General features: G+C 48.6%; 1 protein-coding gene across 1 annotated transcript in view; it reads right to left on the bottom strand.

Annotated features, from left to right (window-relative positions):
* Positions 1-879: 879 nt before the first annotated feature.
* Positions 880-17,212, bottom strand: part of LOC138247171 (killer cell lectin-like receptor subfamily B member 1B allele C) — a 41,175-nt gene continuing 24,842 nt past the window's right edge. Inside the window, exons 5-6 of the mRNA XM_069201912.1 lie at positions 9,912-10,024; positions 880-1,366 (exon numbers count right to left, since the gene is read on the bottom strand). Coding sequence (XP_069058013.1) covers positions 1,219-1,366; positions 9,912-10,024 — 261 coding nt within the window. The 3' untranslated portion in view covers positions 880-1,218. The remainder of the gene's footprint in view (positions 1,367-9,911; positions 10,025-17,212) is intronic.

Raw genomic sequence — 17,212 nt, 5'->3', positions numbered from 1 at the left:
AGGAACAGCTGGCTTACTGCCCAATCCAGTTATAGTTGCCTTTAGGTAATTATTCACCTTTTTGTGTGTGATCCTGTAACTTTAGATTGCATTTGCTGTTCTTTTGTGCATGCTTTAGTTGAAACCATCTGCAAATGAATCTTTTACTGACAGGTTTTCATCTTCTATATCCTGTGTTTGATGACAAGGAATGCTGATTCCTGCAACACGAAAAATATGCCCAGATCTGTGTAGCTTCAAAGTGCCATTGCTTCAATGCTGCTTAAAGAATGGATGCTCTTGAGATTTCATTTTGAAGGGCAATGGTTGAACAAGGAGTCAGTCACATTTTAACTTTCTCATCATTTCCTAAACCCCTTAGGAAATGTTATTCTTGCCTGTAAGCAAAGTTGGACATTTTAAATTATACTGAAAGCACTCCAGTACAATTATCTTATTTCACTCCGAACACTGCAGAAAGGTAGATACTACCAAATATCAGGTAAGAACTCTCTCGGCTGTTTCACCATCTACTCATTCAAGAAGACTTCAGTTGGAAAGTCAGTCACACCAAAGATCTTCCATTATTGCTGGCCAAGCAGAGGCAGCCACTCAAAACCACCCCTTTTCCAATGTGGAATTGTTCTGAGGCTCTTTGATGGTTTTAGTCTTTCCTTAATACACCTGAACCCACTGGAGAATGAAGAAGACATCCTCATGACTTTTCTGTTGCCCAATGTGTTTCATCGCTTCACATCTCATTATCCTAACTGATCTCACCAAGAACATCATACGCTGCAAATGACAAAGTTGATACAAAAACTGGCACCCGTCTGGCTTTACCGAAAGAAGAACATGAAATTGTTTTTGGAAGTTTAGGATTTTAATTGTGACCATCTTTGGTGCTTCCACCCGAGAGAAGCGAAACCTTGTAGTTCAACGAGCAAGGGTCGGATGGATCTGAAAGGAGACCCCAGGCAGTGGTGGGTCCTGCTGGAAGAGGAAGTAATATTATCTAGCATTGTCCAGTATGCTAATTAAATACAAATCTTCAACTGCAAGCTCTGGAGGGCTGGTCTTTTAAGAGTGAGTTATATCTATTTTTTAAATGGAAAGGAACAGTCCACACCAATGAATTAAGAAACAAACGCTCTTCCTTCTTATTGGCTGTTTGTTTGATGGTGAAAGATACATTGATCAGCTGTCTCCACTGTGGTCACTCTGGCCGTGTTGTTCCTCCTACCACAGAAGACACTGTCTAGAGGCTAAACTCTTTGCATCCTTCTCACAGATCCAGTTGGCCTCCACAACACAGGCTTCTGAATAGATTGATGTCTTCTTCGAGGCCCCACAGCTCCCTTCTTCATTGGTGCCGGTTACCTGGAACCTGTGCAGGAAAACATGACAGAGTGAAGCCATGAATGATCTTCTGCACGCTAAATGACACCTGGCCACATTAAAAAAGTCTATTTAAAGCGCCTAAAAGGGTCAAACTGAGAATAATTAACCTTGATGGTACGGTCAACAGTGTGGTTTGTCGCACCGTTGTCAGTGCGCATCAAAGGTGCGCCATGTGAAGAGAGTCAGAGCTAGGGAGAGGTGCGTGGTCCTGTTTCACGACTGCAACACGTAAGGTTCACATTGTTCAAAACTGAGAGAAAAACCCAGAAACCATAGTCATGCTGGCCATTTCTAGCACTGGGACATGCCCTGAGGAGACTGATTTTTGAGGTACACGAGCTGCTGCACTCTCACCAGCACACTGGTGACCCCTGAGGTTCTAACACTGCAACCCATGTCGCACCTGCTGAAGAGAAGGTGCATGTCACGGACATGCAGGTGCAGCCCATGAAAGCTGCCAATCACCACGCATCTCGCGTTAGATTACAACATACTACATTACTCTCCGCATCACTGCAAGGCCTATTTTAATCACGCATAACAGCTGAGCGCAAACGACAGTCTGAGGATGTGTTTGTTGTCGTGTCTCTGTGTAGTGCATACTTTCCTCTCCTCTCTGCTATATTCATAGGGTGACCAGAAATAAAAATTAAAAAAAAAACGGGAGATTTCACTAAAATAAAAGAAGGACTTCCGTTTTTTATCAGCCGAGGGGCAAAGAATGACAACGCTCATCAACCTAGGAAAACACTGGGAAGTAAATCAGGTGCAATTTTTAAACCCACTTACACATCTGTTAATTAAATTGCTTTCTGAGACCAGCTGCTAACAAATCCTGCTTTGGAACACATAAAAACCTGCCTTTTCAGTCAACCCTCTCTGTAAAATGGGACATGAAACAAATTTGTTGAACTCTGCTGTGACAGCTGCTGAAAACCTGGGACTACCCTGGCAGATCTGGGATGCCTGGTCACCCTCCATATTAAGCCAATCAGGAGGCTGCTTTAGCCCCCACCTCCCATTCCCTGAAAGTGTCCTACGCTATTCGTTGGAGAAAAACGTCAGGGCCTCCGCCCCCTCAGTAGCAGGTGTGTGAAAGTAACATGCAGAGGTGTTCTATGAAGTGTCAGATTCATGGGACGTCTGAGGGCCTGCAGGGCAGTGCTCGTCTAATTTCCTATTGTGACAAGTTAAGCGGTTGAGATGACTCAACTACACGGTGTAAACATGGGCGTCCGCAGACATTTTTCAGGGGGGGCATAATTTTAAGAGGATCCGCGGCCGTACCAGTGCAGGCAAGCGTAACTCTACGGTGGCCGTAGTGTTACACTGCACTGTGAACCTGCACACCAGGCTGTACCCTCAGCCCACGGACACCCATGGGTGCAAAGTTTCTGAGACCCAGGTCGCGGCTGAGACAACCCAGTTACGGCCCCTTAGCTGACAGAACAATCCTCCACAGCTCGGAATAGCTCTAGCACCGGAAGCAGGCAGTACAGAGCAGAGCCAGGTAACCAATCATTCGAGAGCCTCGTGGTAGCTCAGATGTCAGGAGTCCAGGGCAGTGCTTAATTTGTAAATAAGAAGGTGCCGGTGTCCAAAGCCCTTCTCTTAACACGCGGCTGCTGCAATTAAAGGTGTGAACACGGAATACTGAGGCAAGCGCAATCCTAAAACCATTTTGGGCCATTTCAAGCCACTCCCTGCCCCTTCAGCTCACTCTTGCAGCTTTTTACTTTCTCCCTTTGTGACGCTTTTTCATTTTCCCTTCCTCCGTCTGTCCCATATGTGTCTTTTGGTCGCAGCAAATGCTTGAGGCAGAAGATTAAGCCCCAGCCCTCAAAAGTAAGTGCCGGTGCACCGGAAACAACAAGCACAAATTAAGCACTGGTCCAGGGTAAGAAGATAAGCTTCTGACCTTCCTGGCGAATGTTGGTTGAAAAGCTGTGGCTGATAGGAGGTGTTGCACGTGACAAGGAACAATCTGCCAGATGTTTATTCTTAACCTAGCTTATAAACAATAAAAGAAAGCAACAGAATATTCATTAATTGATGCACTCAGTTAATTTCAATTGATCGCATTTAAAAAAAATAAAACGATCTGGAGGGTACACATGATTGCTAACTTCCCACTATCAATGCTTTGGATAACTTCTCAGGAGAAACGGAAGAACAGCACCACTGTGTGATTAGAAGTACTGCTATGTGTTTTGCACCGAGAAGAAAACACCTAACAAAGGTTTGCAATATTTGTTAGGACATTCTTTTTTTAACAAATAAAGTTCAACCAAAGTGTTCTGTCTTTACAAAAAAGCCCTATGAAATGACTCACTCCTCATATGAAAGAACGTGAGGACACTATGGGAGGCCTAATGCAGAACGTGTGTGCATCTAAGGGGCATATGAGCCATTATTTCCACCAGGGGTGTTTGTGTTTTAACATTAGTAGCTCCCAAATTGGGAGTATAAAGCAGAATTGGGTGTTTTAGTTTTCCACATCTATGACAAGGCGCTTACTGATAACAAAGTGATGTAGGGTACAAGGCCTGCAAGGAAGATGACCAACCACAGGATTTCCCTGGGCTTGTGATGATGGTGGCAGATGTCCTTCCGGGACATAGCTGTGGCAGAGGAGTGGTACTGGAGAATCCACTAGTGGAACTTCCTTAATTAGAGGGATAGTATAGTGGTGAAAATTCCACTGGTAGGTTATCCGTTGGTCACTCACAGTGTTAAACTGAAGGTGTCACACATAAGGCCTGGAATTGTCCCACATAGAGACACTGTAAATATGGAAATGTCACACATAAGCAAATTGAAAACCTGGCATCTATGTGCCAGTGGTGTTGCACGGTGCCATGGGCCCTAATGTAAGCAAAGATATGGAGTGTCCCCATCCTCTGATTTGGTGGCAAAAATAATCCTTAATTTAGGTGAAAGGGGGCCCTCAAAGTCCTGGTCTCCATTGCCCCTGCACTTTCTGCCTGTACTCTCTCGTGGCTGGACACCTGAAAGCGTGCTCGTACAAGACTTAGAGGCATATTTATACTCTGTTTGCGCCAAATTTGCATCATTTTTTTTACGCAAATTTGGTGCAAGATTAACTCCATATTTATGTTTTGAGGCTAGAAATGCCTAGCGTCAAAATATTTAAGTCAGAATTGAGCAGCAGCAAAACTAACTTTCCTCTCTGACGGAAGGGGACAACAATGCAAACTGTCACATCCTATGGAATAGAGCAGCAGTGCAAGCTTCTGCTTCCTATAGCAGCAGCAGTGCAACCAGCAGTTCACGCTTCTACTTCGTTTAGTAGAGCAGTAGTAGTGCAAACTTCTTCTTCCTTTAGAATAGCAGCAGCAGCCCATGCTCTTGCTTCCTATAGTATAGCAGAAACAGTGGTCTCTTCGGCTTTATATAGTATAGCAGCAGCAGTACAAGCTTCCACATCCTATAGCATAGCAGCAGCAGTGCAAGCTTCTGCTTTCTATAGTATAGCAGCAGCAGTGCAAGCTCCCACATCCTGTAATATAGCAGCATCAGTGCAAGATTCCACTTCCTATAGTATAGCAGCAGCAGTGCAAGCTCCCACATCCTATAATATAGCAGCATCAGTGCAAGCTTCCACTTCCTATAGTATAGCAGCAGCAGTGCAAGCTTCCACATCCTATAGCAAAGCAGCAGCAGTGCAAGCTTCTGCTTTCTATAGTATAGCAGCAGCAGTGCAAGCTCCCATATCCTATAATATAGCAGCATCAGTGCAAGCTTCCACTTCCTATAGTATAGCAGCAGCAGTGCAAGCTCCCACATCCTATAATATAGCAGCATCAGTGCAAGATCCTGCCTCCAACAGCAGCATCAGTGCAAGCTTCCATTTCCTATAGCATAGCAGCAGTGCAGGCTCCTGCTTCCTATAATACAGCAGCATCAGTGCAAGCTTCCAGTTCCACTTCCTATAGTATAGCATCAACAGTGCAAGCTTCCACTTCCTGTAACATAGTAGCATCAGTGCAATCTTCCACTTCCTATAGTAGAGCAGCAACAGTGCAAGATCCCGCCTCCAACAGCAGCATCAGTGTAAGCTTCCATTTCCTATAGCCTAGCAGCAGCAGCAGCAGCAGCGCAGGCTCCTGCGTCCTATAATATAGCAGCATCAGTGCAAGCTTCCACTTCCTATAGTATAGCAGCAGCAGCAGTGCAGGCTCCTGCTTCCTATAATACTGCAGCATCAGTGCAGGCTTCTACTACCTATAGTTTAGCTGCAGCAGCGGTGCAGGTTCCTGCTTCCTATAATATAGCAGCATTGGTGAAAGCTTCCTCTTCCTATATCATAGAAGCAGCAGTGCAAGCTCCCTATAATATAGCAGGAACAACTCAAACTTCTGCTTCCCATAGTATAGCAGCAACAGTGCAAGCTCATGCTTCCTGCGATATAACAGCAGCAGCAGTTCAAGCTTCTTCTTCCTATAATATAGCAGGGATAGCTCACGCTTCTGCTTCCCACAGTATAGCAGCAACAGCGCAAGCTCATGCTTCCTGTGATATAACAGCAGCAGCAGTTCAAGCTTCTTCTTCCTATAATATAGCAGGGACAGCTCAAACGTCTGCTCCCATAGTATAGCAGCAACAGCGCAAGCTCATGCTTCCTGTGATATAACAGCAGCAGCTGTTCAAGCTTCTTCTTCCTATAATATAGCAGGGACAGCTCAAACGTCTGCTTCCCACAGTATAGCAGCAACAGCGCAAGCTCATGCTTCCTGTGATATAACAGCAGCAGCTGTTCAAGCTTCTTCTTCCTATAATATAGCAGGGACAGCTCAAACGTCTGCTTCCCACAGTATAGCAGCAACAGCGCAAGCTCATGCTTCCTGTGATATAACAGGGCAGCAGCAGTGCAAGTTTCCACTTTCTATAGTACAGCAGCAGTGGCCATGCAGGCTTCCACTGTAGCTTCCTATAGTATAGCAGCAGCAGTGCAAGCTTCAGCTTCACATAGTATAGCAGCAGCAGTGCAAGCTTCAGCTTCCTAATATGATAGCAACAGGGCAAACTTTGCCTGCCTCTCGAACTTCCTTTGCTCTGGTTGGTGAATAGTGTAGATCTGTCCTGCCTTTGGGTGCTTTGTTCCCTCCCAGCGGATTTCACTCCTTGATCCTTTTTGTTGGCCATCTCTGGCTATCTGTTGGCTCCTCGCTCGCACACCCTCCCTCTCTTCATTGCGGCCATCTTTCCTGCGCCACCGCTTGTTTGTTTAGCTCCTGAGAATTGTGACAATTGGCTTCAGTTACATCAGGTGACATTGATGTGCGTGACCTAATTTAACCCGCCCTGCATTACTCCAGCAGAGCACATGCATCATGTGTAGTGTAGCCAGTTTGGGCTATCTCACGCACAAATGGGTGACATTTGTGCGGGAAATAACTCTCCTCTCACGTTACACAAACTTTGTGCGCAAAATTTGTGAATGCGGTACCGCCACTAAAAACTTGCTGTCAATCATTAACAGAGCAAAAGCGCTACCTAACCACCCAGCTCCATGCTTCTGGCCTGCCCCCAGAGTGTCTGACTCTGGACCAATGTAGTCATGAGGGACGGGCCAGTTATTCTTTCTTTTTTGTTATAATTGGCCCAGCTGTGGTTTGGGCAGGGCTGCAAATCCCGCAAGGCACGCTCTCACTCCACTCCGAATCGAGAGAAAGGACAAGCGGATTGCTGCTGCCTGGAGTGCCAGCTGAGAACAGCCAGATTAGGCGATGCTGCAGGCACGGGGTGTGCGGCATGGAGGGCGCTTCTGGCAGTGTTAGATGTGGGCAGATTCCCAGATATCAGTTATGGTGTGTGTACTATGATCCAGACCTCTAGGAAGAGCTGTTTTTGAGCCTGCTTAGCACCATTATTTAACACCTGGGTCAGGGCAGGCGTTAGAGGACCTATGGACCCATTTCCATGATCAAACACAATAGAAAGAGCCCACAGGTGCCCACTCCAAGCCCCAGGAACACCTCCACTCACACCAGAGGGACACCACAGGATGGGGGGAGCCCATCCCAGGTAAGTAGGGTAAGTAGAGGTAAGTATTTAAACAAAATGCTTTAAAGTTCCATTGGGGGCCTTGTAATGGGTCCCCCTATTTGGCACAGGGTGCAATGGCCATGCCCAGGGCATCCTTGTCCCCTTTGCTGGCCTTTGGGGTGGCGAGTCATGTAGTATGGATGGTTTTGCATCAGGAAATGATGCTAGGCTGATTAGAGACATTTTTTTTTGCCTCTACCAGCCTAATGTCATTTTTTGGTGCAAAACCCCCTCCCCCATACTGCAATTGATTTACACACTTGTATGATTAATTGTCTCTGTAGAATATGCTTATGTAATATAAAGTGCCTTGACGCCCTGCAGTAGGAAAAATAGAGCAATAAAAGGAATTAAATAAAAAAAGTAAATCAGTAAGTGGTATTTACATCATTAGTGTAATTCCTCATACAGACATACAGCCCTCCTCACCCTCGACAGATTGCTGCTATGAAAGTAAAGCAGACAACTTACTCAGGGACAAATTCAAAGTATTTCACTAATGCTGGCCCTCAATAATAGTTGCCTGATCCTCATATTTCCTGCACAGTATAAAGGAAATCTGTACAGAAGAAGAGAGCGGAAACTGGTGCCGAAGAGAAAAGGGTGGTGTGAGGTATGCAAGTGGAGGATTTAAAAAAGTTGCAGGTGTGAAAGGAGCCTACAGGCCTGGCCTCATGTTGCCCAGATGGCCATGACCCAGCTTCCTGCTGCACAAGTGCAGTACTTCTTTCATTTGCAGAGAGGCTTAGGATTGCATGTGCATTAAGTCTGAACACCTTAAAGACCCACTGGTAGGCACAGTGAGAAACGTGTACTGCTTTCAGCCTCAGGGATCTTAATCATGCAATCTAACAAGATTTGGCCAAGCAGAGGTGGAACTCAAATGCCAAACTGCAAATATGCAATTTAGCCATTAGAACCACATCTCCTCCTTTCCACTTGCTTATGTTATAACTTTTAGACACTATATTGGTACACTGTTGTAAATATTCTCAACAATAGAGCAGAGACTGTTCAAAAGTTTGTGCCTCAATTCACCCTTATTTTGTTAGACTGTCTAAGCCATCTCTGGGTCCCCACACTTGGTTGAGGGATCCCAAAATAATAATATAAATAAATATAATAAAATATGGCAACATTTTTATTTTTTGCTGCAGATAAAGGAAGGAGGTAAATGGAAGTGCTTTAGTTATATGCTGGGCATTATGTAGCAGAGAGGACCAAATTATGTGGCAGGGTTGACCAATCAGTGTGGTAAGAAAAGTACATTTATGCATTTACAATGCCAATAGTTCTAACTCAAGCAAAATGTGAGACGTATTGCTTTGCAAATGCTTGGTTTTTTTTGTGTTGTTGCTTCTCCTGTCCCTCTCTTGTGCTGTTGTTTGGCCTTTTCTACCTCACATTGTTGCTGGCTGCAGTTGTGTTGCTAGTATTGAATCATAGAAGTATGTGGAAACCACCTCATACTCCCAATATGCACAAACATTATGCTCATTGGTAGCACTCTAATGTTTGGGTTCTGTCTGGTTGGAAGAGTATGGGTGTATACTGTGGTCTGTGTCGAAGAGTGCTTGTGGTCTTGTGCGATGAGTGGAACTGTGCTCCTGTCATGAGCCTGTGTACATGTTTTTAAGCATGAAGACAGATAAACAGCCTGGTTTAGAGCATTGTGGACAAGTACTTTGTCTTATTACAAGCGCATTAAGATATAATTCACTTGTAACACAATGGACGGGATATCTGTCATATGTATTACAGTGTACTTATTCACAAAGTCTATGTTAGCCCCAGCATCTCTTACTGTTCATCATGTCTGATTGCGAAGTTGTGGAATTAGTGTGGTTTTAGTGGGAGTACTTTTAGAGTGATGAGTGATGACCAGCATGGAGCAAATATTGTGGTGTGACAACCATGTAACTGTGCTTAAACCCTGAGTGGAGCCAAGAGAAGTTAGTGAGGGACTCGCCTATGCCTCTATGTACCATTGCGTTTGGTTTCTAGAGTGGGTTTATAGCATGGCATACATAGGAATTGTTGTGACGTCATGACTGTAGTGGGACACTTCATCCTGTCAAAACACTCCAATGGAGTGCATTAAAGTGTAGTGGATATGCGCCACCCACGCACATTGCAAAATACATCCATTCCTTTTGTATACCAATGTGTTTGACTGGCACTCCTCTATGCTGTCAACCTTTCATTGGTGGAAGACAAAGACATAGGGTCATAGTATGGAAGCTGCACACTGCTCCCTGGATGTTTACACAGAAGAAGCAAATTCAGAAGTCTGCCCCCCAGTGGCTCCAGCAGTTCCTGCTCCCAGATCTTTCTCCACCACATACTCAATATGCACCCTAGAAAAAGACACATGCATGCAACTCCTCATCCTATTGGCTCCTAAGACGTCCAGCATGAAGCGTAGTAAATCTGACCAATAGCGACAGTGAGAAGGTACTCACCAGTCACTGTTTAACACGGAACCATTCACCCAGGTCCACTTCTTGCCGGGGCACGCGAGGAAAAGCCCGAGCCAGACTGCGTTACTGTGTTTTACATTCTGACCTACAAAACTCTGTGAACGGGATAAAAGTGCAAGAAGTTAATTCTGGCAAATGAAGACTCACATTTTGCTATTTTTCATCATTAGACTTCATATTTCTGAGTTACGCTTTTATTGCACTTAATGCTCTTTATGGATCTTAATTTAAAAAAAATGTTATGGTTTAAAGATAACTATCAAGATGGGGGCAATTTAAATTAATAGAGAAATTTGTCTTCGGTGAAAGGATAAATGGTAGTTCATTTAACATAAGAAAATATTTATGATTTATAAAATAATTGTGTTTTCATCCTTCCAGAGTCATAATACAATGCTGTACATTCTTATTGTATTCATTTGCACTTGTTCATACCCTTCAATGTCTTTTTGGAAGACTGTCAAAGTTCGAATTTCCGTTTCTCCTTCATTGTTATTAATATTTATACAAAAATAGCTTAACATTGAATGTTCTCTGTTTCATTATCACATACCTTATAAATCTGTAAATGTTGTATTCCTATTCAAAAGCCTGTAATAAGAGAAACTATCATCAGTCACCTTCTGGAGGCAGGCTGATAAATGTTAAGAGTGGATATCCTTGCATGGACATTTTATTTAAATTGATTACAAAGTATTCTGGGCATGTGTCTGAAACATTCCCAGCAACAAAATACCATAAAGTGATTCCACCATCCCCTGTACATTGTGATCAGGAGTCCCTGAGGCCCATGTTTATAGGATTTTGACGCAGGGTAGAGCAGCAAGTGGCCTTGCTGAGTTGCCCTGCATCAAGGTGAAATGACAGGAATGCGTTGAATCTATGCAAAATGGCACATTCCTCTCCTTTTCCAGTACACTGCCACCATTTTGGCTGTCTAGTGCCAATGCAGGGTGGTGCACGGGTGGCTGCTTTGTAGACAAGATTGTTTTTGTGCAGGAAGGAACACCTGAGAGGCTCTTTCCTCTTTCTATGTGTGCTGCACAATGCAGTACGCATCGAAGAGGAAACAAAATGAGGAAAAAAAATTTTTTCTCATTGTTGTGCCTCCCCTGGGGAGGCGTGATGTTTTGGCGCATCCCCAGGTTTACAAGCCCTTATAAATCTAGGGATGCCTCAAAATCCATGGGTGTTGCCTGGGAGCACCCACCACAGTGTCCCTGGTATGTCTCCCCTGCGCAGAGTAAGGGAATGCAGTGATTTACCCTGCCTTGCATTACTCCATGTCTCTGAGGCCATTCAAGTGCACATGAGGTGGCTGCGCATGGCCTCAATGATATGAGTTCAAGGTTTGCTCCGCCGTTGTGACGCAGAAAATGACCCAACAGTGGACCAAAGGGTTCGTAAATATGCCTCAGAGTTTTCCATATCTCATAGATATTCATTGTCCTTGGGCTCAATAAGGGTGACCTGAATGATTGAGGGCCTCATGAAAGATTGGGGGCCTTCCTGCACCCCAGGGACAAGAAAAGCCTTTGTTACACCCCAGGTACCAATCATTTAGGCTCCATGGATATTGTTATCAATTACATCTATGTCATAGACTGTTCAGTTAAGTGCATCAAAAACAAGTGTGTAGTTAGAAGGGGAGGTGGGAGAAAATTGCAGTAATATGTAGTTTTATATTATGTTTTTTTACGCACTTTCCCTCTCTTCTCCCACTTACACTTGACAGAGTCACTGGCAGGACGGCAGGTAATGACATTCAATACCACCAAGGCCAAGGTGGTAGTTTTGACATTTTTAAACTTTTTTCCCCTTCCCTGGGGCTATGCTGACCTCCTGCCCTTCATTGCCCAGCCCCTGCCATTGTGCACAGACTCTGGGGGTCAATTCAACCCTGGCGGTCGGTGTTAAACCTGCGGCCAGACCGCAAACAGGCTGGCGGGATAAAAAATGGAATTCCGACCCTGGCGGAAACCGCCAACAGAGACCGCCACATTACCACACCGCCCGCCACGGCGGCACAAACAAACAGCGCGGTGGTCACCGCCAACAGAGAGACGGGAGACAATGTACGGCCCACTGTATCACAACCTACCAATCCGCCACCTTTTCCGGGGCGGTAGACCCGCCGATAAAAACACCGCGGAAACAGCCATTTCGAAGGGAAAACACTCACCTCCATACAGCCCACAAGGAATCAGGACAGCATGGAACCCGAACTCCACATACTCCCAGCGATTGTGTTCCAACTCTTCTACCAGGAGCACGAACGCCGGCGCAGAAGACAACGGTGAGTACTGCACCTACGACACAGGGGAGGAGAAAATATTACGGGTACACACATACGCAACACACCCACCCTCACCCTCACCCATACAACACACACATCAATGCGGCCCAAATCACATGGGCAAAGCCCACACAAGATACCTGACTCCAATAGAGAGAACACTGCAAGGCCAGCAGATAGCAAAACTACAGGCACCTCAGGGGGAAGGGAAGGGGGGGCACCTCAGCCAGATGAGTGTACGACGCCAGATCCACCAGGGGCCTCCATGGCCACTGTTCAATCTTGGGGAGTGCAAAGCCACAGTCTCACAAGTCTCTACAGTGGGTGGTTTGCCCACTGCCATATCCTGGGGAGTGCAAAGCCACAGTCTCTCAAGTCTCTACAGTGGGTGGGTTGCCCACTGTTTAATCCTGGGGAGTGCAAAGCCACAGTCTCTCAAGTCTCTACAGTGGGTGGTTTGCCCACTGTTCAATCCTGGGGAGTGCAAGCCACAGTCTCTCAAGTCTCTACAGTGGGTGGCTTGCCCACTGTAACATCCTGGGGAGTGCAAAGCCACAGTCTCACAGTCTCCACTGGTTCTGGAGGGGGCCTGGTGCCCAGACTGCTTCGTGCAGCCCAGCCCGACTAAGATGCGGGCCAGCCCCTGCCGCTCATGGTTCAGCAGTGCTTGAAACGGCGGTGCCCAGTGCAGCAGTGCTTGAGATGAAGGGCCCAGTTCAGCGGTGCTTGAGACGGCGGTGCCCAGTGCAGTGGTGCTTGAGATGAAGGGCCCAGTTCAGCGGTGCTTGAGAAGCCGGTGCCCAGTGCAGCGGTGCTTGAGACGGCGGTGCCCAGTTCAGCGGTGCTTGAGATGAAGGGTCCAGTTCAGCGGTGCTTGAGACGGCGGTGCCCAGTTCAGCGGTGCTTGAGACGGCGGTGCCCAGTGCAGCGGTGCTTGAGACGGCGGTGCCCAGTTCAGCGGTACTTGAGATGAAGGGCCCAGTTCAGCGGTGCTTGAGATGAAGGGCCCAGTGCAGCGGTGCTTGAGACGGCGGTGCCCAGTTCAGCGGTGCTTGAGACGGCGGTGCCCAGTGCAGTGGTGCTTGAGATGATGGGCCCAGTTCAGCGGTGCTTAAGATGAAGGGCCCAGTTCAGCGGTGCTTGAGATGAAGGGCCCATTGCAGCGGTGCTTGAGACGGCGGTGCTGGCCATGGCGTGGAGCTCATTTGCCACCTGTCCTGTGGCTGGCGGAGCCTTCCTGCCCATCTGTCCTGTGGCTGGCGGGGCCCTCCTGGGCTGCAGTGCCGGGCCTGTTGGTGGCCTCCTGCCCACCTGGGATGGGGCTGGCGGGGACCTCCTGGCCAGCTGGGCTGATGGCGGTGTTGTCGGGCGTGCTGCCCTTCCCAGCCTTCCCTGGTCACCTGTGGCCCTTCCCCACCTTGGGCGGTGTGCCAGCTGTCTCCACACTTCCTGGCGGAGCCATGGTAGGGGTTTTTGTGCCTGGTGTTTTCACCCTCTCGCGCCGGCCACTGCCTATCTTTGATTGTTTCTCCGGGGGTGGGCTACCCGAGCCTTGGCTCCGTACTGAACTGGCTGCCCCGGAGGGTGGGGGACTCCATAGTCCATGGCAGACAGGGCCCGGTTTTGTTGTGGCTGAGGTGCTGACTGGAGTCCTATGACATGGACGGGGGGGGGGGGAGTTGGTGGAAAGAGGTTAAGTTTGGACAGGAAAAGCTTTTTAGGAGCAGTGGGACGGGTAGGTGTAGTGGGTATGGGAGTGGAAGAAGAGGATGTGGTTGTAGGAGTTTGAAGTCTGGAGTCTTTGGGTGCAGGTGCTTGGGCTGGAGGCTGTCGTGAGGTAGATGGCTGTTGGGTGGGTGGCTGCCTGCGTTTGTGTATCTTGGAAGAGGGGGTCCCAGACACACTGGGAGAGGACACAGGGGACGTGTAAATGGCAGTGGGGGTGGTGACTGCATGTGTGCGGGGGGTTCTGGTGTGTGTGCTGGGGATGGACGTAGTGGCTGAAGATGTTGTGCATGTAGGTGTGAGTGTAGACATGACAGGGAGGGAGGAGGGAGACGAGGAGGAGGGGAACACAGTGGAGGCAGGGGGTGTTGGTATGTCTGTATGTGGATGTTGCTTGTGTGAATGCCTATGTGATGTGTGGTGCTTATGTCTGGCTGAGCTTCCTTTGGGTGTTGAGGTGTGTGCAGGCTGGTCTGATGGTGTGTCTGGGATAGGCAGAGGTACAGGTGACAGGGTACGGGTGGAGGAAGTTGGAGGGGGGAGGCTAGAGACAGGGACAATGGCTGCCATCAGTGCTGAGGCCAGTGTTGAACGATCGCTGAAGGGCAGCCTGACCAGAATGAATGCCCTCCAGGTATGCATTACTCTGGTGCACCTCTCTTTCGACACCCTGGATGGCATTCAAAATGGTAGACTGCCCAACAGTGAGCGTCCACAGGAGGTCAATGACCTACTCATTGAGGGTAGCAGGGGTGACTGGGGCAGGTCCTGAGGTGCCTGGGGCGAAGGAGATGCCCACCTTCCTGGGTGAGCGGGCACGGGGCAAACGCTGAGGGGCTGCTGGGAGGGCGGTGCTGGTGCACTGGGTGGCAGCTGTACCTGTTGTTGCGGGGGGCACAAATGTTGCCGCCACCACAAGGGAGCTCCCTTCAGAGGACGAGTCCGTGTCACTTATGTCTGCCCGAGTCCCCGCTGTGGAGCTCCCCTCGCCCTCCGTCCCACTGGTGAATTCGGAGTCCGTTGCATGGCCCTCCATTGCCATGTGGGATGCAGCTCCCTCGTGCTCCAATTCCACTTCTCCTCCGCCTGATGATGCTAATGCACACATGAACAGGAAGACCACAAAAAAGGGGGGGGGGGGGAGAGAAAATAAAGACATGTTGAGTGCATGCATTGGCGACACCGTTGGCGGACAGGACAGACACAGAAGCCACCTGCACTACGCCGCGCACTTGGGGTTGACTACTCAATCCGTGGGACATGGCCTACAAGCCTATGGACGACATCTGCACACATAGATGACACAGGGTCATGAATAGCTGTACTTGGCACCCTACAGAGGTGGGGGACGGCGGCACAGGGTCATGCCTTACGGAGGGGCCTAGCCTACAGAAATCCACCTGGCCTAGGGATACCCACAGCCCTCCTCCCCCACCCAGACACCTCCACTGCGCGCAAAGTCACCAGAATGAGAGTGTACTCACCCCCTTGTGTCTGCTGTGATGTCCTCACGCGCCAATCCAAATCGGGGTAGGCCACTGCCAGGATCCGGAACATCAGGGGGGTCAAAGTCCGACTGGCACCTCTCCCACGTTGGGAGGCCATCCCCAGCTGAGCCTCCGCCGTCTTCCTGCTCCAGCGTCGGATGTCCTCCCATCTCTTCCGGCAGTGGGTGCCCCGTCTGTGGTGGACCCCCAGGGTCCGGAAGTCCTTGGCGATGGCACGGCAAATTTCGATCTTCTGGTGGGCGCTGACCTATGTGAAATGTACAGGGGGAGAAAAAGAGTCATCACCTTCTGCACCCTCAATGTGAGTGGCCCCCCATCCCTACCCTCGCCATGTGGCACATGCTCTCATCCGTCATTTGATGCATGCCTCAATCGCTCCCCTCCCCACCATCTTTCATCCACCCCACGCAACATAGGCATTGGCCACTAAGCATGGCCCCAGTGTACTTACCTGTTGGTCTGGAGGACCGTAGAGTAGCGCATACTGGGGGAGGACCCCATCCACAAGTTTCTCCAATTCCTGAGCAGTGAAGGCAGGGGCCCTTTCCCCAGTCGCATGAGCCATTGTCTCTTCCAGACCGAGGTCACAGCAGCACTTGCAGTGTAGGTCCTCTCCTGTCGAAGATCAGGTATTGAGTGATTAAGCAGATAGAAGATGGCGGTCACGCCCGCGGCGGTGCGTACCTCGACCGCCGGCGCACATCGTCATTGGCTCCTGAGACCCATAGGGTTCAATGTTAACCAATGCTGCTTAGCGCCGCGGTCTTTGACCGCCTACCACCACGGCGTGCCATGCCAGCGCATTTACCTCACATCCCATTGTCGCACTTCACAGGTCAGGCAGCCGCCATTTCAGGGGCCCACATGGTTGTCTTTCTACTGCGTCACACATACCTAGGCCTTGCATCAACACTCATACAACCCATTCAAAGCATTGTAAATCGTGTTATGTGCAAGCTGGGGTTACGTACCTGTGGGTTGATTGACTCTGTGCTCGCTGTTGTCCTTCATAGGCACCATCCGCTGGGACATGCGAGGAGATGGAGGAATCTTCCTGTGTACAGACCGCTGGTAGACCTGTCGACAATGGAGGAAAGACATGTCATACTGACATACAGGCTTGACCGAGCAACTATTCATGAACTGTGTGCCCAGCTGGAGCCAGACCTGATGTTACCAATCTGCCAACCCACAGGGATCCCCCTCTAGTGCAGGTGCTGTCAGTACTCCATTTATTTGCAAGTGGGTCATTTCAAATAACAGTGGCTATATCATCAGGGATGTCCCAGCCTATGTTTTCCAAGGTGTTGTCCAGAGTGTTGTCTGCCCTGCTGAAACACATGCGCAGCTACATCGTTTCCCGTGAGGTGGGGGATTTGCCTACAGTGAAGGGTGATTTCTATGCCCTTGGACATATCCCCAACATCATAGGTGCCATTGATGGGACCCATGTGGCTTTAGTACCCCCCAGCAGGAGTGAACAGGTGTACAGAAACAGGAAGAGTTATTATTCGATGAATGTACAGATGGTGTGTTTGGCAGACCAGTACATCTCCCATGTTAATGCCAAGATCCCTGGCTCAGTGCATGACGCGTACATCATGCAGAATAGCAGTATCCCTTACGTGATGGGTCAACTCCAGAGGCAACGTGTGTGGCTAATTGGTGACTCTGGTTACCCCAACCTGTCATGGATACTGACCCCAGTGAAGAATCCCAGGACAAGGGCAGAGGAACGCTACAATGAGGCCCAT

The sequence above is a fragment of the Pleurodeles waltl genome, chromosome 7 (assembly GCF_031143425.1).
Source record: "Pleurodeles waltl isolate 20211129_DDA chromosome 7, aPleWal1.hap1.20221129, whole genome shotgun sequence".
Classification (NCBI taxonomy): domain Eukaryota; kingdom Metazoa; phylum Chordata; class Amphibia; order Caudata; family Salamandridae; genus Pleurodeles; species Pleurodeles waltl.
Note: the sequence above shows the minus strand (reverse complement) of the source record. Positions and strands in the feature narration are given on the sequence as shown.